The 25150-nt window shown below is 40.8% G+C and overlaps 1 protein-coding gene across 3 annotated transcripts in view; it reads right to left on the bottom strand.

Moving 5' to 3' along the window:
- ITGA9 (integrin subunit alpha 9) overlaps window positions 1-25150 on the bottom strand; it is a 5160704-nt gene that overhangs the window by 4661668 nt on the left and 473886 nt on the right. For all 3 annotated transcript variants that reach the window (XM_044065011.1, XM_044065010.1, XM_044065009.1), the window contains exon 5: window positions 21493-21560. In XM_044065011.1, the coding sequence (XP_043920946.1) occupies window positions 21493-21560 (68 nt within the window). The remainder of the gene's footprint in view (window positions 1-21492; window positions 21561-25150) is intronic.

Raw genomic sequence — 25150 nt, 5'->3', positions numbered from 1 at the left:
TTTTTTTTTTATATTTCAGGTCACCTGTCATTTAACGTATGTTTATGACTGTAGATATTACATCCATCGAGGCTACCACTGGTACTGTGTTGAGGAGGTTTGCCTAGCTTAATTCTGAGAACCTCCTAGAGGATGCAAATATGAGATTTTAAATTCACTTCTGGATAAAAATTTTAGTCCCACTGCTGCAAAAGTTATCAAACGTGATGAGAGGGTTAAGCTGCTGCAGGGAATTCTTTATCCCTCCTTCTCTAAATTTTCCATTATTTTTTTTTTCTCCCTTGTTCAACTGTGGCAAAAAAACAGTCTCAGCAATACAATGGTAAGCAGGTATTAAAAAAAAAACGACCCCTTCCCCAGAACAAAGGACAGTCAAATAACTTAGAATGACTATGTAAGGGGCCTTGTCCTCCCTCTCACAGTTGCAGTTTCTTATCCCTTCCAGAAAGTCTGAATCTCCATTTCTCTCTTTGGCAACAGGCTGTTTTGGATAAATGGGTTCTGAGACTGATTAAGCAGGGGTACAGACGGCAGTGGGATTAAGCAGGGGTACAGACGGCAGTGGGAAGTGGCCCCTTCTTTGCAGGGAATTAATCCACATCCATCAGACCAAACTCTTCTGTTCCCTCCTGTCCTACAGTACATGCTTTACTGGGGGATAATAGAAACAGTTCTTCTTTCCCAGAGGGGAGAAGAGGTTTTCAATTAAGAGTGCATCTGATGCCATAGAAAGAAAATGCATAGAGATCAGTTATGGACCTTTTTTCTTAAAGCAGTTTATGACAGTGCCCAAATTCAAGATGCTTTCACAACACAATCACTTACCCCATTCTTCCCCATTTGAGATTTATTGGTAACCTTAGATTTAAAAGATGCTTATTACATTCTTATCCATTAAGGCTTCACATGTTTCTTAAGGTTTTATGCGTTTGGATCGCATTGTCCATTCTCTTCCTTACCATTTGAGGCATCCACTGCCCCAAGAGTGTTCACAAATTTTCTAACCCCCATCATAAAACATTGCAGGCTACAAGATATTCACTTTTTCCATATTTAAATGACTTCTTTATGCAGACTCTTTTTCAGTGTGTGTGAAATCAATCTCTCCCTTTGGTGAGAGATCTCCTATACAGGCTCAGACTCCAAATGAAACTGTGTGCAAAGAAGGTTTCTTCAACAGGAAAAAAGCAAAGATCTATATTTAGATCTACTCCAGTTTTTTTCCCCAGATCCTTCTGGTATTGCACATACTAAAACTATGGACCATGAGTTAGCAATGTTTTCTATAGCTGTTGGGGTCCCCTTAGTAGGCAGAGGAGGGAACACCTCAGGATTTTGAGTCCCATGTCATCTATGGTTCTCATGTTACATCTGGCCTGACTCCACATGAGAAAAACACAATGCTATCTGAAGTTTCTCTCATATCTACCAACCTCTTAGAGCAAGAAATCAGGACAAAGCCATAAATAATGGGGGGACAAAGGCCTCAAGAGAGACATTTTTAAAATATTGTATAAAGTTGATGGAATAACAGGTTTTGCATTAGCATGAATTGTCTGAAGGATATGGAATATGAAATTCAAATGCTTGTTATTATTTCATGATTTCAATCCTCAATGATTTTCCAGTGGTTTACCAGAAAGCCATGGTTTTATGAGAAACATACCAAATATATAAAAAATCTGGACATTTTGTGAAATTCTGGACAGTTGACAGGTATGGCCTTTGTGATCCCAGCACCAGCATGTACTATCTTTTTGGATTCCAGTTCTGAGATGTGTGAAAAGAGAAATCACTTGGTATAGACATCAAATACCTTGAATCTAGGTTTCTCCCTTTCCCATCCTGCTCTAGAACAGTTACCAAAGTCACCTTCTCTGCTTGGGAATCACTGTTAATGGGAATAAATGAGCAAAGTATCTGGGACAACAAAGTGACACAAGCACATGAATATAAAAGAGATGCTTGCCCTTATTAAGCCACCCAACTCTTTAAATCACTTTTGTCCCCAGGACCACTTCAAGTTGTTATGTACAATACCACAGTGATGTGGTAGATAAACAAGGGAGAACCAGGTCTTATCCTGTATGCAGACTAGCCATTTTATCACAGGGTACAGCTTTACAGCAGAATCTCACTCTACTTCCTACATTCTATCAGAGCAAAACTGTGTGGCAGGAAAGCTAGGCAGGACAAAAGCAGATCCTTATGAATGGAATCTAGATCAGGGAGTCTTCCAAGATCTGATCCATCTGTGGGGAATTTCTGAAGAAGGCCTTTTGCCTTCTCAATGAACAATCAGTTGGCACAATTCTGCTCCAGAACTTCATGCAAGAAGGCCTTAAAGACGGATTCCTTTTCCTTTCCTTGAACAGGGATATTCTTGTATGTTTTTCCAACCTTTCCACTGATATTCAAGGTAATTCTGCAGATTCAGAAGAAATCCCATAAGATCACTGTCCCAGGCAACAATAGTTCTCCATTCTTTTGGAATTAGCCAAGGGCAATTACCCCAAGTTTCTTCACAGACTTATTCTAGTCACACAAGAACAGTGACAAAAGAGGTAAATGGGAACACAGTTTTGGGAGTGTAATGACTTGGCAGACTACTCTATCAGAAAAACTTGGTGAACAAACAGGTGTAACTAAAGAAATTATTTTTTTTACTGCGATATAGAATTGGAATTGTCTAGGCATAATAAGGGCTTGCTGAGTTTAATTTTGGTGGCTGCCAACAAAGCAGTTAGTAGAAAATGGAAATCAAAATCTAAATCAAATGTACTAGAAGTAGTGACTATAGTAACATAGATAAAACAACTGAGAGTGGGATCTTTACAAAAAGGGAAGATCAAATTACATAGAAAAAAATGGGAATTGTGGGGACAATACATGCAAAATAATTTTTGTAGGTGGAATGAGGTTTAAGGGAAGGCAGGAATTGAATGAGCTTCGTAATGTTTGGCTGACAATGACTAAATAGATTATGAGTGATGTATTATGTATGCAACTGAAAAAATGTCAATATGATTTGTTTTCATCTATATAAATGCATCATTATTAAATTAACGCTTATGACATAGGCAAAGATTTTTCTTGTTAAAAAAAAATTAAAAGAAAAAAAAGAACAGGGACATTTTATACATCCCAACTCCCAAACAACTTTGACTGCCTGGATGATAGGGTCTTAACACCTTTTAGGCATCTGTTTACTGAGAATATGCAGAAGGCACAAAGCCTGCTAGTAGAAAATCATAAATTAGCAAATGGAAAATGCTTTCCAGTTGGTGCCATTAACATAACCAAAACCCATTCAGAGTAGTGTTTCTATTGTTTTACAATGTTTTTGAGTTACTTTTCTATCGCCTGTCTTACTCGTCTATTAAGGTTCACTTGTTTACCATTTCAGCAAGTCTGCCCATGCAGCTTCCTCTTTCAAGGCATTCCAATCTCAAAATGTTTTTGAAAGGAGTTTTGCACAAGAGACCTCCAAGAAACCAGTGGCTCCTCCTTGGGACATTAATTTTGTGCTATAAGCTAATACTTGCTCCATTTGAACCAGCTAATCTGGCTGACTTGAGGTTCTTAATAAGGAAGGCAGTTTTACTGCTTGCTCTGACCTGTGCAAGAAGAGTATCTGAGTTGTAAACTCTTATGGTGGGTCAAGCTTGTTTCATTTTCCAGAGGGCAGGATTTCCTTGAGAACTAAGCATTCTTTTTATGTTTAAAGTGGCATCCAAATGTACTTAAAGCCAAACTACCCATCTCCCTGTGTTCCTCCCTGCACCCCAAAATGAGGGAGAAATGGTACTTCATACCTAGCATTTCCATAGACAGTTCAGGTATTATCTTGACATTACAAACTCATTCACAACTTCCAATCAGCTGTTTATTTACTGTGAAGGTAAGGAGAAGGGGCAACTTGAGTCAAAGCAAACTATTTCCAAATAGATATCTCGGCATAGTACCTTTTGTTATTCCCACTGCAACAAACTATTCCAAGCAGGGTCAAGCCACATTCTACCAGGGCCTTGGCTTCATCAATGGCTTTTTGGAAAGGGTTACATTCTAGCAATATTCTAGAAGCAGCAATTTGGTCCTGTGTACATACCTTTACAAAGCACTACAACCAGATTCCTTTTCCAGGTCTAGGTCAAGTTTTGCTAGGACCATTCTCCAGTGACTCCTGGACCCTTATTCCACCTCCCAGTTGTTCTAAGCTATGGTAATCTACTCAAACTGCTCAGGCTACTGCAGCAATGATTAATATGAAGAGCATAGTACAGTTGTGTAAATTAATTTACCATAGCAGTAGATGTTAGAATCATCACTGCTGCAGTAACCACTCCATCCTTGTTTTTGATGTTTTTTTTTTATGCCAGTGTGTCTGGTCATTTTTTTTATTTATTTCTAGCAATGTCTTCTCAGGGCTCAGCCTTCCTCTCTCATTTGGCATAAAAGCTCTGAAGAGTCTTGGCTCTGAAACTTGTCTTTTAAGCTAGTTCAGCTCGAGCTAATGGTTTGGGTGTGTGGAAGGTACCCTAAAGCTTTGCAGGACTTACCAGAGGAAGCAGAAGCACAGACTCTGGTTGTAGTCCATTTCTGATGATAGTGAAGCACGGACTCTGGTTGTAGTCCATTTCTGATGATAGTGAAGCACGGACTCTGGTTGTAGTCCATTTCTGATGATAGTGAAGCACGGACTCTGGTTGTAGTCCATTTCTGACGATAGTGAAGCACGGACTCTGGTTGTAGTCCATTTCTGACGATAGTGGAGCACGGACTCTGGTTGTAGTCCATTTCTGACGATAGTGAAGCACGGACTCTGGTTGTAGTCCATTTCTGACGATAGTGAAGCACGGACTCTGGTTGTAGTCCATTTCTGACGATAGTGAAGCACGGACTCTGGTTGTAGTCCATTTCTGACAATAGTGAAGCACAGACTCTGGTTGTAGTCCATTTCTGATGATAGTGAAGCATGGACTCTGGTTGTAGTCCATTTCTGACGATAGCGAAGCACAGACTCTGGTTGTATTCCATTTCTGACGATAGTGAAGCATGGACTCTGGTTGTAGTCCATTTCTGACGATAGTGAAGCACGGACTCTGGTTGTAGTCCATTTCTGATGATAGTGAAGCACGGACTCTGGTTGTAGTCCATTTCTGACGATAGTGAAGCACGGACTCTGGTTGTAGTCCATTTCTGACGATAGTGAAGCACGGAATCTGGTTGTAGTCTATTTCTGAGGATAGTGCTGACAGCTCTGTGTATACTTTTTACTCTGAATTTGGAAAAGGCTACCCTATCTTCACTATATCCACTTTCACAATATAAAGTATATACTAGGCTATATGGACTATTGGCAGAAACAGACTGAAAACATGACATCCATGCCACACAGCAATTACAACGGTCACTCACCACTATGTATTTTTCAGTCTTGGAATGCCCAAACACCACACAGATGCCAGAATTTAATGTTACCCATTAAAATTTCTATCCTGCTTTCATTTACTCATTCAAGTTCTTAGCAGACAGGCAGTCTTTGTGAACGGTAGAGTCAAAGGCCATCCATTCAGGTGAAAGACATCTTCCATTCACACTTGGAACTGGGTGATGAGTGAGAGTAGTCTGTTATAATTTTAATATGAACTTTATGTGGATTATTCTTAATGCAACAACCGTTGGTCGTATATCCAGCTATTAAACACATATCATGTGTGTGCATCTTTTATCACAGTTAACAGTAGAAGAAAAAAGTAAAAATGCCCTTTTCAGGTCACTACATGCCCCCCTCATACCTCTCAAGTGTATCTCATTACGAGGAATGTACCTCATTTGGGGTCTTAAAAAGTTCATGTTCCTCAAAGTTCCACATTGAAAGAGTTTGTCCCACATTCAGTGTTAGGATTTTTTTTTAAGTGAAATCCATGGTAAATAGAAATTAATCATATTAATTAATTAAAGGATCTTCTTTATAAGTAAAACCAGCATATTTTAACCATCCTATGACCTTCCTAGTCAAAGTTGTTAGTAAGCCATTAGCATGCATTCCACATTTTGTCCATTTGTTCCACATTATGAAGGCGAGTGTTCCTCATTTTGGAGATGGAAGGTTGAGAGCTATGGCCCCACTGAACCTCTGCCCCCCCCCAGCCATCAGCATCTTCTGGCACCTCTGTCAGTATTATCTAATTATATCTACTACATACATATGGTTGAATTGTTTGGTGAAATCATATTCTCCGATGTAACAGCAGCATTCTACCTGATGCCCATGTGTTTGCCAGCTGTTAGCAGTCTGTTAACCTGACAGCTGAAGAGTGGCTGGTAGGGTTGACTTACAAAATGTAAATAACCAAAAAGAGCACAGCTCTTAGTGGGAGATGATGAAGCATAACACTCCCACAGGAAAAAAAGATACACTGAAACTGTTGTTTGGTCAACTGCAAATGGCTGTGAAATGACACTGGAAAGTGGCACTGACAAACTCATGAAGTAAAGTGTGCAGCAATAATAGGTATTGCATTGTGATTAGGGGGGCATATATTGAATAACAAAAAAATAATATAAACTTCAATGGCTATTTACATACTAAAGTGATAGCAATGAAAAGGTTAACATCACTGGCCTGTTTGAGAGGTAACAAGGCTGAGGACTGCATTATGTAAAGCTCTGTCTGAAATACGACCATTCTTTGGTTGGTGCGTATTAGCTTTCAGACATCTATAGCTGTACAAACAGCTAACATGAATTGTAGTCAGTAGTGTACATGTTACACAGCATGGTTTCAGAAATACTTGGATTCCTGCATATTAAGGACTGACAAAAGCATTTTGTTACATCTACTGTGAAAGTGCTATTCAGATGACATGAACAAGAAGTCAGGGTGGGAACACTTACTGACACACCAGGAAGAGAGTTTTGTCTGCTGTTATGTATAGGTGACTAATTAGCTGGACCTTGCAGAGCAGAGCAGAGCATGTGATACTCTCTGGCTTGTTAAAGGAGGGAAGGAGTAACAAAAAGGAACTAAAGCGTACAAAAGTTGAATGCCCAAAAAAGTCTGTTAGCACATCAATGAGGTGAAACTTCAGGGAGCTTTTTTCGACAAATTTATAACACATCAGTAGGAAGCATACATGCAAAAGTGAGAGCACTAAGTGATATTAATTCTGAGGCCTGTTAAAATTAGCTCTAATTTTCAGTTCTTCCATTCTAAGTAAAGGGAAAAGTGACATGACAGTAAAACCAAGATTAAGCTTTAAAAGTAAACAAAATCTAATCAGGATGTCTGCCTTCAGGAGGGCATTCAGGGTTGATATCACATTAAAATTAGTACTGACTACTACTACCTCTGGTGCATACATGTTTGAAATGTGTAGAAAAAGTAAGGAAAGGTTAAAAAAGTACTTTTTTCATTTTTCCCCATAGTAGTCCTTTAAGGGAATGGAAGGGAAGATGGTTGAGAATGGCGTGAATTGTCCAAAAGTCCAGAAAGGACTGCACTAGCAAAGGCAGCCCTATACCTTGAAAATACTCTATTCTGTAGTGTTTAGTGAACAAAAGACCAGGTAGCAGCTTTCAGGATTGTCTTGAAATTTACTTATCTGTAGAACTGACCAGAAGAGACTGCTGCTCTGGTAGAATGAGCCTATGGAAAGTAGGGAAAATATTTGCCATGGTGTCAGTAACAAAAACATCAGGATTTAGATATCCAACTAGCAATGGTGTGTTTGGATACTGGCTGGCCTAATTTAGAGTCCATGAAAGAGACATATAGTTGTTCTGACCTATGAACAGACTTAGTCTTGCCCAGATAAAATCTTATCTGAGCACATCTAGGAGATGTAGGAGACTTCCCCCCTATTCTGTGGGTTGGGAAAGAAAGTGGGTAAATTGACCTGGTTGAGAAACATTTCATTAGGCATGAAAGAGAGATTGTACTGTCAGGCACACACTGTCCTTATGAAAAATAAAACAAGTTGGGACAGCCATGATTGCCTGTAGTTCCAAGACTCTTGTAGGAGAAGTGAAAGCCAGTAACAGAAGAGTTTTCCAACTGCAGAATTTATGAGTAGAGAAGCAGCCAGTTCAAAAGGAGGTAGAGTACGTTTCTCTAGCTCGAGGTTGAGGTCCCGTGGGGGTTTAAGTATAGCACCACTTTTAGAATTTGCTTAATCTCAATTGTGGACATAACAGCTGAGGGGAAGAAAGCCTGAAATGGCTGAAAGTTGGGCTTTAACAGAGAAGTATGCCAGATTGCTTTTCCTGAGCTCACACATACAAGATAAGACAAGAGAAACCTAGGATTTTGTGGGGTCTGGATTGTTGCAGGACACCATATAGAAAATCTCTTCCATATGTCTATGTAGAATGTTCAAGTAGTGGGTCTCCTTGTCTACTGGACAACCAAAGCACATCCTCAGAAGACTGGTGTCCAGAAGGGATCCGAATCTTATCTATAGGCTTAGATTTTAGGATAAGTCGGGTTGAAGCAGTTGTGTGATCAGGTCCACATTGTGGGGTAGCTTCTGGTGATAGCCCCTGGTTAAGTCATTGAGAAGGAGCAACCATTTCCACCTTGGCCAAAAGGAAGTCACCAGTAGAATTTTTGTTTTTTTTTTCTTTTTGGATCTTTAGTAAAACTTTTGATAGTACAGGAAAATGAGGTAAGGCATAAATGCTTCCACGTCCATTGAAAAGAAAGTGCATCTGTCCTCCACGGCAAGGGACAGGGAGTTCTTGTGCTAAACAGGGGGAGCTCTTTGTTGCTCTCTGAAGCAAATAAGTCTATCTTATAGTCTTCCCTACCTCTGGAATATGTCTTAGAAGACCTGTTCATTAAGGGTGCATTCACTGGGGTCTTTGATGGACCTGCTTAGTGAGTCTGGCAGGATGTTGTCCTGTGATGGAATGTATACTGCTTGAAGGGGAATACCCATCTGGATAGCCAGGTTTCATCTCCTTTAGGTCAATGTGTTCATCCTTGAGGATGGACTGTCAATAGCCCTGGACCTTGAAAATGCCCATCTAAACCTCTTAAGCCTTGACTGAGGCATTTGTGCACATTTCTTGACTTAGTGTTTTTACCTTGAAAGGTACTTCTGGATTGATGTTCACCCGAGTCACCTACCATAGGATCTCTTACTTGAAACAAGGCAGGAGGGGGAACTGTGGGATCAGGGAGTGAGACTGTTGAGACCATACATTTTTCAGGTACCACTGAATATTCTTCATATGCAACCTAGCTAAAATAAAGTATTGGTATGGGCCTGCCATGAATTCTAGTGCTCTTACAATCTCCCTGGCTGAACAGGCTATGTAGGAGGCTAGGTACTGGAAGCAAATTGTGAGATTCTGTACAGTCTCATGAAGCAAGAAGGCCTGCATCTTTTTACTGTTCAGTCTGCAACCAAACAAAAGCTAGGTCCTGAGTGGGCTGGAGGGAAGACTTTTTAAAGTTGGCAATAAATCACATTTCATGAAGAGGTTGAGAGTGAAATGGAGGTGTTGCAGTAAGATCTGAGGTGAAGAGGTCAGGATAAGTAGATAATCTAGGCATGGAAATATTTGAATTCCCCCGAGTCCTGCAAAAGGTTATAACAGGTACTAAGCACATTTTGACTATTCTGGGGGCTGAAGAAAGCCCAGCAGGCAAAACAGTAAACTGAAAGTAAGATGAGCCAGTACAGAACCTCAGGAATTTCCTAGAAGATGGGTGGATGGGGATAAGTGGGCAGGCATCCTGCAGATCCAAGGAGGCCATAAACACCTGTGGGAGAATAAAGGGACATCCAGTATAGGTCTCCACTCTCTTTTTCTCTTTCTTGGAACAAGAAAGTAAAATCCTTGTCCACAAACTGAAAAGGCACTGGTTCAATCATGCCTTGGGACTGACATTCCTAAAGGATAGGAGGAAGGAGATTTAACTTGTTGTGGGGTGGAGGTAGGGTGGCTTTTAAGGGAGGAAGTTCTTTCCAGGACATAACTTAGCTTTAGGGGGTGGGGGGATGGATTTTATATATATATATATATATATATATATATATATATATATATATATATATATATATAAAAAATATTCACTTTTCTGTGGCAATCTTTTCCCAGTTTAAGATGGACTGAGTGAGGTTTTTTGAGAGGGTTATGGTAGGGTAGGACCGAGGGGGTGGGGGGATGGAAAGATACTAACAGTGACTTATCTGGGAAAGGAGGCCTCTCAGATCTGGGGTCCCTTTCAAGTTTTTCTAGAAATCTTTTCCTGCGTGCTTTCTTGTGTTTCTTGGAAGGTCTATGTTCCCTTCAAACCAAGAAAGTAAGCTTGGCTGGGTAACTCTTCTTGTGTTCAGATACAGAAGTAAGAGGGATTTGTCTGCAATCTTTCACAGATTTACCATGTTCCTTGTTCCTGTAAAGATTTGAATAGTCTAGCTGCCTCTGGTCTGAACAAAAGATTTTTATCAAGGGGGAATCAAGCTGTATCTGTGAACCTATGGAGGATTTTACCAGCAGCTCTGGAGGTCTCAACAACATCATGGCTGCATTTTATACTGTACTTGGCCACTTGAGAGGCCTGACTTACCAAGGACAAAATTTGTTGCTCAGACTCTGTACCATGCATGCAAATCACTGTGTTTGTTTACACTGTTAAGGATCGATACAAAGTATTTGCATCTGATAATTTGTTGCCCTGAAGGCCAGAGTAAAAGAAGTGTAAACCTTTTTCCCCACCTGTCCATACCCTTGCTGTCCATGTCTGAAGGCAGGGCATTAACATTAGGTAGTTTATAAGGTGTATCAGAAGACAGCTGAAGAGTCAGCTACAAAATTCTTAGACAGGAACTTAAGTTCCTCTGGGACCTTGCAGAATCTGTCTGACCTTTTGAGAGCAGGAAGCTGCAAGTCATTAAGTAATTACATGATTTTAAAGCATCCAATAAGGTCTCAAAGAATGGAGGGACAGGGGTGGGGGGTAGACTGCATACCCCTGAAAAGCTACAGTATCTTTTTTTGGACATTTAGAGATTTACCTAAAACACACTCAAGGTAAGGTAAAATGTTGCAAACATTTGCTTTAAAATACATTAAATTTAGTCTAGTGATGATAGAATAAAATAATAAGCATCTTGTAAGCTGTTTGTCATATTTGAGGAACCACACAGGAATCAGAAAACCATTAAAATAAGTAAACAGGCGTGCAACCAATGGAAGACAGGGCTCGTGAATGTCCAAACAAATTAACAGCAGGAGTGAAGACAATGGAAATCAGGGCTCATGAATGCCCAAATAAAAAAACATTAAAATTGAAGCAAATGGAAGTCAGGGCTTGTGAATACCCAGTACTACTACTACTATTACCATGTACAAGCTCTGCATCTCAGAAGCTTTTATTACAAATCTCAAGTCATACAATGGGTGAAAGTGCAACTCTGAGCCTGAAAATGATACTAAACAGCTCACTGTCTGGATAAAAAGGCGGGTAAAAAGCTACACAGACAGTTTGTCAAAGTGTAAACCATTATTCTTACTGTGTGTGTGTGTGTGTGTGTGTGTGTGCGTGGGTGCACATGCATCACAAATGAATGATATACTTCAAGTTCAAGAAGCATTTTTAATAAACATAATACACTTTAAATGTTTGAGATCAAAGCTAAAAAAGGAAGAAAGACAATAATATAAATGATTATCTGATTCCAAAAAATACAGTTGTGTACACTTACCATAAATGTAGATCTTCAAGTGTATTCACTGTTGCACTCATCACATTTGGGTCATCTGCCTGCAGGTAGCCCTCAGCTGGCCTGAATACCAGAGTCTTTGGATTTCTGTGTCGGATGCTGTCGCTTCTTCCATGACATCAGGTCGTCAAGGGTATAAAACATGCAGCCGACGCCATTACATCAGTTTTTCTTGCCCCAGATGTCAGGTGCCCCCACAATAGGAAGCAATGATATGGTATGGAACACCCCTAGCAAAAAGCAAATACACATGATATAATATATGCCAAACAAGAAGGAAAGGTATAGCCAAGAGAAGTCAGGGGGCTGAAGGGAGGGGAACCAGGACTGCAGTGAATACACTCGAACATCTACATTTAAGGTACGTGTGCACAACTGTACTGTGGTCTTCATGTTTCACTGTTGCAGTCATCACATTTGGGTTGATTCCCAAAGCTAAGGAAGGGTGGAGGCAGTTAAAGTGCATTGGGGCTAGCAATCAGGCCCTGTAAGACTGCTGTGGCAAATCCAGCTCTGGATTTAGAAAAGATTGGCAGGTGGTAATGTTTGGTGAAAGTATGTACAGAGCTCCAGGTAGCAACTTCCATGATGTTCATGGTAGGGACTCCTCTGAGAAATGTCATGAGGTAAATGCCCTGGTGGAATGTGATCTTATCTCCTGTGGGGTAGGTTTTCCATGGTGCTTGTAGCACAAATGGATGCAATGGGCTATCCATTTGGAAATGGTTTGCTTTGAAATGGCCTTCCCCTCTGCCCCTGCAGCAAAGCTAACTAGCAGCTGGTCAAATTGAGAGGCTTAGTTCTGTCCAAATAGAATCTAAGCTGTCTGTGCAAGTCCAGAGAATGCAGTGTCCTTTCCCCCTTATTTTGAGGATTAGGGAAAAAAGTAGGCAAATGAATGGACTGGTTTAGAGCCACACTAGACTAGACACCACCTTGGGCATAAAGATGGATTAGTCCTGGGGGAAACCCCGTCTGCATGGAAGATACTGAAGGGTTCCACTGCCATGAGGGCCTGCAGTTCAGACACTCTTCTTGCTGCAGTGATGGGCTAGAAGTAAGGCTGTTTTCCAAGAAAGGAATTTCACCTCTGCTGTAGCAGCTGGTTCAAATGGGGGGAAGAGTGAGTTTTTCCAATACAAAGTTAAGGTCCCAGGCTGGAGTGGGAGCTCTCCTGGGGGGGGGGCTTAAATTTTTGGCCCCTCTAAGTAATTGTTTTAGCAGGGGATGAGAGAAGAGGGGTGGCTCAGTATTACAATGTGCTGAAATGGCAGAGGCATGAATCTTAGTTGAAGAGAAGGATAGGCCCCTTGTGGAGCATTTCTGTTAAATAATCTAGAATATGAGGTAAGCTGGGCATCGTTGTGCCCATCCCATGAGCCTGGCTCCAGGAACAGTATCTTTTCCACTTTTCTGAATAGGATTTTCTAGTACTAGGCCTCCTTGCTTCAAGAATGACATCTGGCACCTGCTTACTGAGGGTTGCTAGAGGTGAGCTCAGGGAATTAGCCAGGCTGCAATGTTCAGGATTTGAAGCTGAGGGTGCAGAATCTGGCCCACCTGCTGGGACAGCAGGGAAGGGGTCTGAGGCAGGTGCCAAGGTTGTAGCACTGTCAGACTGTGCAAAAGGGGGTACCAGTGCTGGCGTGGCCAGTCTGGGGCAATCAGTATTGTCTTTGGCTTTTCCTGTTTGATCTTTAGTAGAACCTTCAAGAGGAGAAGCAGAAGGGGAAAGGCATACATTGAGAGGCTTTCCCAGGTAAAGGACAGGGCATCCACTTTCCAAGCTTGACTGTAGGGAGTTCTGGTGCAGAATTGTTCAACTGGTAGTTCTGAGGGGAGGCAAACAGGTCTACCTCTGGTGTCCCCCATTTGTTCTTCAAGAGCTTGAATATTTTGGGTTCCAATTTTCCTTTGTGTAGGTCCATGAGATGTCTGCTTAAGTCTTCTGCCAGTGAATATTTCTGCTCAAGTCATCTGCCAGTGAATTTAGTTTGCCTGGTAGGAATTGAGCTTGTAGGTGTACTTGGTAGCTCAAGACTGTGTTCCACAGAGCCATGGCTAGTCTGCAGAGTGGATAGGAATGGGTTCCCCCTGCTTGTTTATGTACCACATAACTGTGGTGCTGTCTGGCTTTACCAGTAGTTGTCCTGGAAGAATAAGGTCTTTGAAGGCTGTCAGAGCATTGTGTACAGCTAACATTTCTTTTTGACTGATATGCAGGTGCATCTGATTTGGGTTCCATTTGCCCTGAATGCACTGCCCTGTCATGTGTGCCCCCCCCCCCATGCATAGTCTGATGCATCTGTTGTTAGGGTTTGGGTGGCAGGGGGTAGAGTGAAAGGGAGTCCCTTGTTGTGGTAGCAGGCCTCTGCCCACCAAAGGAGCTCTGCTCTTAGACAAGGAATGATAGGAATCATTGTTTCCAGGTCCTAAGAATACTGACACCATAGACTTTTCAGATACCACTGAAGTTTCCTCATATGCAGTCTTGCATATGGAATTAATAGAATGCAAGAGGCCATGTACCCCAGGGCTTGCAGGATTTTCCTTGCAGATAGCTGGGTTTTTGTGGCCAGTAGGCTGAGGTAGGTTATCAAATAAACTTGTTTCTCCGGAGTGAGGAATGCCATCTGGGAAGTTGTGTTCAAGCTTGCTCCAAGGAATACAATCTGTTGGCAGAGTACTAGGTGTGATTTCTTCTTGTTCATAGGTTCATACTAGGCTATCTGCCCTAGGGCATTTATAAGCCTAGCCAGAATATGTTTGGCTTTCGCCACCCATTTTAAATTAATTTTGCTATGCCCTTTTTCGAGGTTAGTATACTGTGCTTCTGTCTAACAGTGACACAGAAGTGATACCCGGGGTAAACCTACGATCTTCCATCCACTCATCAAGATTCCTCTTGAAGAGAGCCAATGAGGGACTCTGCCTAACCTGGACTGGGATTTTATTCCAGAGTGAAGGGAGCCTCTGGGTTATGAATCTGTCCCTCCAGCATGTCCTATTTATTTCAGTGCTGAGGTTCAAGTCTCGAGCGTGTAGCTCGATGGGATTTGGAGTTTTTGAGGTGCAGCATGTCTCTTAATTCCGGGTTGGATATGGCTTTATACGTCAGGCACAGGTCGCCTCTGAGCGGGCAGCATATGGCATCTGTTTGAGCCCTTTGATCCTCTTGGTGAGGTACTTTTGGGGTCTTTCCAGTTGCTGCAGGTGTTTGGTAAGGTACATCCCAAAAGGGGCATTGTACTCGATTATGGGCCTGATGAGGGATGAGTAAAGAGGCACGATGACCTCCCCTAATCTAGATGTGAATCCCTTCATGATTAGGTGGGCTATATAAAATGTTTTTCTAACCAATTTGGCCATGTGGTTGTCAAATGAGAGATTGCTATCAACTTGGGTCCCCAGGTCCCTAATTACTTCTTCTGTACTTAATGGATTACCACCTATGTAGTAATTTTTGGGCACTTTGTTTTTGCCAAAGGGGATGACTATACACTTTTTGGCGTTTAGCTTGAGGCCATGGCTCTGGCACCAGTTGTCTGTTTCTATGAGGCCCTTTTGGAGGATGCTTGTGTCGGCTGGAGAGTCGATTATGGTGCCCAGTTTGCAGTCATCTGCGAACTTGGTCAGCCACAGTCCTTCCGTGTTGGCCTGTACCTCCGAGAAATATATACCGAACAAGAGATGTCCCAGGACTGAGCCTTGTGGGATGCCACTTGTAACTGGTTTGGAGTCTGACATGGCTCCAGCAATTCTAACCATGTGGGTTCTGTCCTTGAGCCAGTTTGCAACCCATCTAGTGACATAGGGGTTTATATTTAAGCTGGTGAGCTTATATATAATGCCCGAGTGGGGTATTGTATCGAAGGCTTTTGCGAGGTCCAGGTAGGCTGTGTGGACCACCTTCCCTTCGTCAATGGCCTTGGTGACTTGTTGATGGTGTTCCCCAGTGAGGTTAGAAGTCTCTGTAAAAATGCCAGGTATTGTAATAGCAAGTCCTGACTTTCTTCTCGAATCAGGCAATCGTCTAAGTATGGGTAAATCTGAATATTTCTCTGACTGCAAAATGCAATGGCTGGAGCTAGACACTTTGTGAATACCCTGGCAGCAGTAGATAAGCTAAAGGGAAGTGCAGAGAACTGATAGTGCATGGAGCCCACCCTGAAACGTAGGTATTGTCTGCAGGATTCCCTTATTGGGATGTGCAGTTAAGCTTTTAAGTCTAGGGTTGCCAGTCAGACGTCCTTGGCTAGCAAAGGAAGAAGCTGTTGAAGAGTTAGCATTTTGAATTTTGAAACCACCAAAAAGATGTTGAGAATAGACAGGTCCAGGATAGGATGCCAGGAGTTTTCTTTTCTGGGAACCAGGAACAGTCTTGAATAAAAACCTTGTCCCATTTGTTCTGCTGGGACAGGCTCCACCCACTGATTTGGGGGGAGGTCTGGCTACCACTTGGGGTTGGGAGTGAGTGGAATTGGAATCTGCATCCTAGGGAAACTATGTTTAAAACCAGTTTGTCCTGTGTAATGAGTTCCCAGTTTTTTGCATGCAAGGCGAGCTTTCATCCTAAGGGAGCAAGTAGCTGAGCAGGGCTTGGAAGAGTTAAGGATAAGTAATTGTGCCATTTTTCCATAGAGAGGTGGCTTACTACTCCCTGCTTTGGAAGTGGGAGCCCCCCATTGCTTAGATCTGCGCATAGCCTGAGACTGAAGTATTGGTGGTCTGCTGCTCCTGGGTTTGGACTGAGAAGGCCTGGAAGGGACTGGAAAAGACCAGTTCTTTGAAGGCCAATGCCTACTGAATCTAGGAGGCTGTACTTGTAAGAAATATTTAACAGTTTGCATAGATTTAGCTTTTTACTCCATGCTTTTGAGGACTTCTGCTTTGTTGCCAAAAAGGTGCATCCAGTAATTTAGCTTTAACATGATCTGGCAAGTTTTGTTCCTTAAGCTAAGCATGCCTTCTAAGTACAGACCCAGTGACAGCAGCCCTGCAAGATGCTTCTAAAGCATCAAAGCCACACTGCAAAGTATGTTTACCAACTTGTTCAGCAGAATGCATTAACTCTTTCAAATCTTTGTGTTCTGCACAGTCAGGAATCAACATCATTTTCTGTTGAAGTAGTCCCATAATATGCTGCTGATACTTTAACATATGAAACTGGCAATTTAAAGCCCTAATGGCCAAAGTAGCAGAAGTGTATACCTTCTTATCCCATCTGTCTAAAGCTCTAGAGTTCCTAACAGAAGGGGTAGGATTTTTGGCAGCAGTAGCCTTAATGCCTTTTGGTCCTTGGGAAATGGTCTTTGGATCCACAGTAGGATTCTTGAAGAGGAATTTGTGAGAGTCAGGTATTCTGTAGTACCTGTCAGGTTTCCTGGGAGCTGGAGGCAAAAGTGTGTGGGGTAAGGCTGGAGTCTAAGAAATCATCATCTACAATCTCCAGAACAGGAGGGGTAGCTAGAGGTCTGTGTTGAGGCAGGTTTAAAAATTCCCCGAGTCTCTTTTTGGGCTCAGAATAGTCCTGGCTTTCCCAGCGGAAATGCTCCCCAAGGGTATGCAAGGTTTCACCAAAAGAAAAATCTTCTGGAGGGGAAGCAGAGGGAATGGAATCTTCTGCGTCAGAATCCTCATAAGTAGATAAGGGTAAATCCTGGTAGTCAGAAGGAACAGAGATATCAGATTCCTGATCAGAAGAATCAGAAAGAAAATCAGTTCTAGGTCTCTTACAGGGGGAAGGCTGGCTCCATCTAATTAACGTAATAAGGTCTTCAGCCATTCCAATCATTTGTTTTTGATGCATATGGGCCAGAGAATGCAGTTTGGTCGTCGGTTTTCTAGGCATAGTGTGAGCTTTAAGCCTGAGGAATTTGGCATTTCTAGCTTGAAACAAAGCCGTCGATTTAATATGAAAGTCAGTAGGCATGAATACACCCTCAGAAGCCGGTGCCTGCACAGTGGCTCCGGACCCATCCAAGGTAGAGATATCTGCAGGTCCCATAGTCGAAGAAGCATCTCGTGGCATACCGGACTCAGAATGGGTCTCAGTAGAGGCCTGTGAATCTGTAGTAGCAGGTATCAGGGGCTGCAAAAGCTCCTCACTGAGTACCGGCAGACTGGTGACTAGCTCAACGGAAGCATTGTCGTCAGTTTTGGACCTATGCGGTCTGTCTCTGTCTTTATACTTATGTTTTTTCGGAAGATCGGTAGTCGGATGGCTTAAAGAAGCCATTTTGGAGTATGGAGATCGAGAACGGAAGTATTTAGCAACAAAAACAGCCTGACTATGAATAGTTCGGGTGTTGAACAAGGCACAAAACGGACAGCGAGGGACATCATGGTCTGGGCCTTAAACAGGTGATGCAGTAAGAATGAAAATCTCTATGATGTATTTGCTTTCCACAGGCAAGGCAATTGTAATTTTTTTCTGACATCAGAACAAGAAAAAAGGATCTCCAATGGGGTACTTACCTTTTTGAAGACTTCAAGTATGAAACTCGAAAATGAAAATTTCAGGAGTCAGACGACCTGCACTTGCAAGCTCTTCTGCTTTGGGCACCGCACGGTAAGAAAGACTGATGTAATGGCATCGGCTGCATGTTTTATACCCCTGACGACCTGACGTCATGGAGGAAGCAACAGCATCCGACGCAGAAATCTGTAGACTCTGGTATTCAGGCTGGCTGAGGGCTACCTGCAGGCAGATAACCCAAATGTGATGACTGCAACAGTGAAACACGAAGAATGTGAATTCTCTATAGAAAAGTGACAAAGATGCAAAAATATATAAACACGCTTGATGAGCATTGTAAACCATTACATCATCATGGTACAGAAAGAAAATTATGAATGAGAAGCAAACAAGTGAAAACAAAACCAAGTTAAATTTAAGCCATGTACTTAAATGTTTAGTTTATGGATGGCAATTTTTAAATGTTATTCATAACATCAGAGAAAATTACCATTACAAGTGACAGGTTTATGATGGAATGTAAATTTACCATAATGTGAAAGTTCATTATATTGAACCTACATTATCAAAACATCAGAACACTGAAGTCTTAAAAAGCTGAATGCCAAAACATGCAATATATATTTTTGCAAAGGGGCAAGTCCCCCTCCACCCCTACATCTGCTGTTAATTATATGTACCAACTCCAAGATCATACTATAGCTGAGAATAGGCAAAACCCCATATTCCCCACTGTATTATGACATGGCAAAATCATCAACTTGCACTGTACAATGTTTCAGTGTTTGACTTTCTGGCATTTCTAAATTTTGCTGTTTCAGTAATGTGATTTCAAAGTTATGAACATCAACTTTATTGCAAGTTGATGTTCTAACACAGATTAACAAGGAACTATGTTTTTTGACTGTTAGTTCCAAATATGGCATTCCCAAAAATTCTAATGTGTTGATAGGGATGCAGTCTGTGACAGCAAACACCTTTTTTTTCATTGTTTTACAGTCTGCTGGCTGCTTTGCATTAACTATTGCGATACAGTATGGTCTAGGAGTTTGTCCTTTCCCCATTAACATGTGAACTCAGAGTTGGTATTAGCAGGGGTGGAGGGGTACAAGGGGGCTGCCACCTGCAAAAATGTGTGTGATTTTTTTTATCTTTTTAGATTCACTCTAAAAAGATAGCTCTTTAGAGTTTTCGATGTTTGATGATAGAATTGTGTAAGGAAACAGCTTATTCCTAAAGAAGGCGAATTTCACAAAAGTATACTATGCCCCAATACCACCGTCTTCTCATGTAAGAAGTTTGAAGAACATAGCAACCAGCATCTTTCTAACTTTGTGATCTGTAAGACATCTACACTTCTTTTCTGAGAGTTTATAACGAACAGGAGAGGCAAAGAGAAAAAGGGGAAGCAAGACTTGTACATTCAAGCCTTTTCATAAAAAAGCCTACATATTTCCAACACTTCTATTTTTTTCTGTTTTGCTAAATGTAGCATAATACTTATAATTAGCTACATCTCCCAGGGAATGTACTTCATGGACCACTAATGGAAGTCAAGTCATCTGGGCTGTATTCATAGTGTCATGAGGATTTTTGTTTGCTCATGATTATTCCCAATTCTGTTGCTTTCTGTAACACTCCATCTTTTACAGGTACTAACCATTCAGTGCAGTTAATCACAAGCATTGCACCAGGAGTTAACCACAACCATCACCCTCAGATTTAACCACAACCATCGCCCTCAGAGTTAACTAAACCCTTTGCCCTGGGAGTTAACTACAACCACTGCCATGGAGTGTTACAGCCAACAACAGAAATGGGATTGAGGATTTCAGCCTACCAAGCCAGCATGCAATGCTGTAGCCAGATTTTGAGTGTATGAAAACATTCCTATATGTCAGCACTGCAGGCACCTCTTCGGCAATGCCCTGATTGATTTTGTTAGACAGTTTGAAAGCTGAAAAAAAGCTTTATTATGCTCTAGAATGATGGTCACAATCCCAGCTTTCACTCTGCTCTCTTACTGTCCTTGGATGTCATGCCCAGAGGTGATAGGGCTTAATGAATATAAGGAGAGAGGGGAAAAAAAAAAACATCAGGCACCTGTTGGTAAATTTCAATTGGGAATATTATAAAAAAATAATATGAGCAGTATATATTTGAAGTATATGTAAAAAGGGACAGAAAAAGGTACAATTTTTGCAACACTGCTCAGATTTTAGTCCTGCAGAAGCAGCTAACAAGTCACATGAAGCTAGCAGGATAACCACTGACTTCAGTGGAAAAAACAGAGTAGAGAATACGTCAGCCTTCTCCTTATAGCCAGGCTTCCCCCCGTGACTAGTGCTCGAGACTGTAAACAAGTGTCCCTAGGGATGCCTGAAGACTGAAACCTGCTTCTGGCTTTATATCTTTGTTCATTAGTTCTTGCAATTTATGATGAATATCTTAAGTCTTACCAATATGTCATATGTCTCAGCCCAACATTCTGGTTGTGGACCTCCAATTATATCGTTTATATTTTGAAATTACACTTTTCAACATTGGGGATTAGATTATGACAACACACTTCAAATAAAGTGCCATTACAAAGTTAAAAACTAGTAATAATATGTCTGCCTTCCTAGACATGAGAGATTTCAAGTTGTCCCATAGCAGTCTACTGATTTCACCAACAGATATTAAAAATATATTTTCTAAAAAGAAGTGTAAAGTCAATGACTGTGCCTAGAAAATCGCCACTTTATATACAATATTACAGCCCATTAGAAATCTATTCTCAGTGGTTCCTCCTAGTCAATAACACAATGCATTTTTTGCATTTATGAACATCTCACTGTAAACAAATAGTTATTACACTTGCCCCTAAACTCCCTTACAAATACAGTGCCACAAACTCGTCACACATATCATCATGTACAAATGTTCTGCATCACTCTCGTACCTGTACATCTCTAGGATGTTGGTGTCACAAGCACCTGAAAAACACACAGTTCTAACCTGAGTTTTTGCACCTTGAGAAGAGCCATATTCTGCACAGAAACTTATTGGTGATGCAAAAGTAGAAACCTAGTGACATAACTGAAAGGCTACTTTTTTAGGCTGACACTAAATATTTGTTTCTTTCTTCCTTTCCTTTGATACAACTTAGTTTCCCACTGCTGAAAAACAAACGCAACACATACTAATGTAGAAGCCACTGTGCAAATTTTCTAACTACTGAGATTACGGAAATAAAAGAAATATAAAGACAAAGTACTAACAAACATGACAAACCTCTGTGAAAAAGCCGGATATTCCAGCTTGACAGGAGCCATGTCCTTCCCCAAACTTCTTGGTATGATCTGTCAGAAAAAAAACATTACATTAAGTTAATCCTGGGAGGGAAGAGGTCACTGCACTATATTCATGGCATTCTAAATGCACCTGTTTATTAGCCAGGCAGTTCAGTTAATTCAGTTGAACCCTTTCAACCACAACTCTGGTATACAATATGACATAGCATACAGATATCTTCAGCATACTTTTACATTCTAAGATAGAGTTCTCTGTATTTGTACCAAATTTAGAGGAGAAAATAGGTCTATGACATAGTAGCCCTAAATTAGAGACAAGTCTTTGCCCTGTCAGCTGATCTTTGAGGGGACTGTCAGTAATGGATTGTAGGGTTCATCCGACCCTGTAATCAGTCAGACATTTTTTTCCCAAAAGGTCCATTGGTTAGTTATCAGAGTTTGCACATCCAGTGATATCACATGCTGACTAAAAGGCAAATCACCAGTGGGCCTGACAGTTTATTCCCAACCACTACTGAGCAAACCTACTGCAAGTCAAAGCTAGCAATGAAGATTTGGCACCTGTGCTACTAAAAGGTAGCATCCAAGTACATTCTTGCCTAACATACCGGAATCTCCGAAGTCAGTTTTGGATAGAGGGTGAGCCAGGTGTAAGTGATAAGACTGTACTGTACCATAACTAGCTGCAAACATTGTAATGAGACTGAAACAAAAGTCTTTATTTGTTAATTACCCAATCTCGTGCTGAACAGGTGCCAGTCTCTCCTTTATGGGCCAAGTCTTCTGTACTTTTCAGAATGAATTCTCCAAACACTGTAGTTCATTTAATAAGGCTTTATTAAATGTTCACAATATCTGAATACTATCTTCATTAACAGTGCTGATAAAGAATTAGTGTTCAAAGTTCCTGCACGTCATATTCTGATGGTCATGAACAACAAACTAATATAGTCTTTATCTGACATATCTTCTACACTCAGGCTCGAGTGTCTGTAATCTTCTCTGAAGTAACAGGTCGAACAAACTCACTAACCTTAACTGAACTGCTATCCTGAACACAACATATTACATAGCTTCAGTCCAGTAATTTTCCTTATTTACTCCTCCTAACCTTGGTCTCAGACTTTGTCTCGTATGCGATTTATTTAGCATTCCATTAAGGAACATTTCTGCAACTGGCAAGACTATATCCTTCCCTTGAGAAAAGTACATTCTATATTTCTGTACTTTTTTACACACTTTATGCTCATCTTTCTTTTCACTAGAATAAACCAAGTCAGCTAACATATTGGCCAAATTACTGGCCCAGACTTACCAAGCTGAATGACTCCATCATTATCCAAGTCACAACAATATTGCTAAAACCTTACTATTCAAAAACCCGCTAGTGTCTTCTACACTCCCACTATAAAGTTTCCTTTAGCATACCTCATAGGTTCATAGGTTGGTACTAGGCTATCAGCCCTAGGGCCTATACAAGCCTAGCCATAACAATTCTCTGGCTATTTCTTCCCACATTATTTACTTTCCTGGACCCCTGTCTAGCAGGGCAACTGACGTGATCCCTGGGGTGAATTTCCTTTCTCCCATCCACTCGTCAAGGTTCCTCTTGAAGAGGTCCAAAGAGGCACTCTGCTTGACCTCAAGTTCAAATTTATAAATACTTCCCAATCTTGTAAAGGCTGTATATAAAGTAATCTGCTCTCAATGTTACTATGCTTGTATGTTTTTGTATAAATACTATAAACTGTAATTTGTTTCTTTTTATAAATGCTATGTCAATTTTGTTAAGATGTCTAAAGAAATTCTCTGTAAAACTGTTAAACTTCTTATTCTCTGTATGTCTTGGAGCTTTTCTTCCCGTGCCTCTGCTGAAAATGGACTTTTTGTCCAGTCGGACTTTCCCGGTAAACAAATGTAACAAAAATAAATAAACTATCTCATGCTTGACCAGCAAGGTTATTTTTCTTTCTGCTTAACTGTCTTTTACGCATAAATTAAACACAATTTATTTTACCCTTTAGCCTGTCTAATGTCTAGCAACTACTTTAAAATGGAAGTCCCTAATCTAACACCAGGCGCACAAGGATGGTGAGTGGCAATCTGAATATATGACTCAAGAAAGAATGAAAGAAGGTACCTTCACAGAACAACACATATGATAAGAATATCTGTGTTATATCTAAAATCCTGCACTGAATCCCAAGCAGTAAATCTACTGAAATGGAACTGAAAGAGGTAAAAAATGAATGACCACAAAGCTGGTTCCCAAAGTAGAGGTGTACTGAAGGAAGCCTAAGAGTGGTAATTAAGGGAGAGAGAACAATGATTGTTGAAGGTGGTCATGCTGCACTTGCCTGTAATGGAGACATTCATGAAGGATGCACAAGATGTCCACACTATCCTTGTGTGAACACCTCTGACTGCAGCATTTTCTAATCAGCAAATGCTCACTTGATGGCCAAAGATGATAAAGTTGGATGTTCTTGAAAACTGCTAGTTTGTCAAATGTAAGCCTTTTTGCTCTTGGAGCAGAGGAAACAAGCAAGAGTTCTGAAATCTTAATCACATACACCAGCTTCAAATAAAACCTACTCTAGCAGCAGAAACTAAAACTGTGATATGTTCTTTGTGCCATGACAAAGAAAATAGGGACCCAAATAAGCCAGTTCATAGACAACTTAGACAGCAGTTTCAGAAGGAACTGTGGTTCACTTCAAAGGTACACACAAACCTTGAAAAAAAGGTTTTATATATACATACGTGTGTGTGTGTGTGTGGGTGTGTGTGTGTACACACACACGCACACAAATACATATACTACACAGCACACAAACACTACACATCTATAAATTTATAAATGTAGTGGTCTAAAGCTCTGGGACCTTGAAATAAGAGCTGATAGCCACCAGAAAAAAAGCATTACCCAAGAAAACAAATTTCATAATTTTGGTGAGCCAACAAAATTAAACAAAAGATGATCAAGCCTGTCAATCATCTAGTTCAAGAATCACAGAGGGGGAAAGATTCTTCAAAAGTCAAGGGAATTGTAGCACTCTCTTAAGAACGTGACTGACCAGACAAACAAAGAAGATCATGACTGGCAGAAACATATAACTCATGAACATGCATCTTAATTTTCCAGATTTTTGCAGAATGTCCAAATTTTTGCCTTGAATTTTTGTTCTTTTCCTCATAAATTTTTTAATTTTCTGACAAATAAATGACGATTAAAGTTAGAAAATAATGGCAGACATTTGAGTTTCAGACCTCATACCGTCAAGAAAATTCATGTTAATGCAAAACCTGTTATTCTATCAACGTTCTATGTTTATAAGAACACTATTTAAAAATTGCCCTCATTTTTGGGCCTTTGTCCTCTCATTATTTAAGGTTGTTCCAGGTTTCTTACAAGTGTCTAGAAATACCACATTAACTGTTACTATATGCAGATATGAGTTTGTTGAATGAAATCTTTCTTGATAGCCTCAATCACTTCCAAGATACCTGCTGGATGGGTCAGTGGTCAAAGTAAATACATCATGAGACACATTTTTAACACAACTGTTAAATTCTCACACTGTAGACAATGACATAGATACTCATTCCATTATAGAAAAGAAAAAAAATTAGCAAAC

Source organism: Protopterus annectens, chromosome 3.part0 (genome assembly GCF_019279795.1).
Source record: "Protopterus annectens isolate FY-2018-M chromosome 3.part0, PAN1.0, whole genome shotgun sequence".
Classification (NCBI taxonomy): domain Eukaryota; kingdom Metazoa; phylum Chordata; order Ceratodontiformes; family Protopteridae; genus Protopterus; species Protopterus annectens.
The sequence above is the reverse complement of the archived record's forward strand: the minus strand, read 5'-3'. Positions and strand labels throughout refer to the sequence as shown.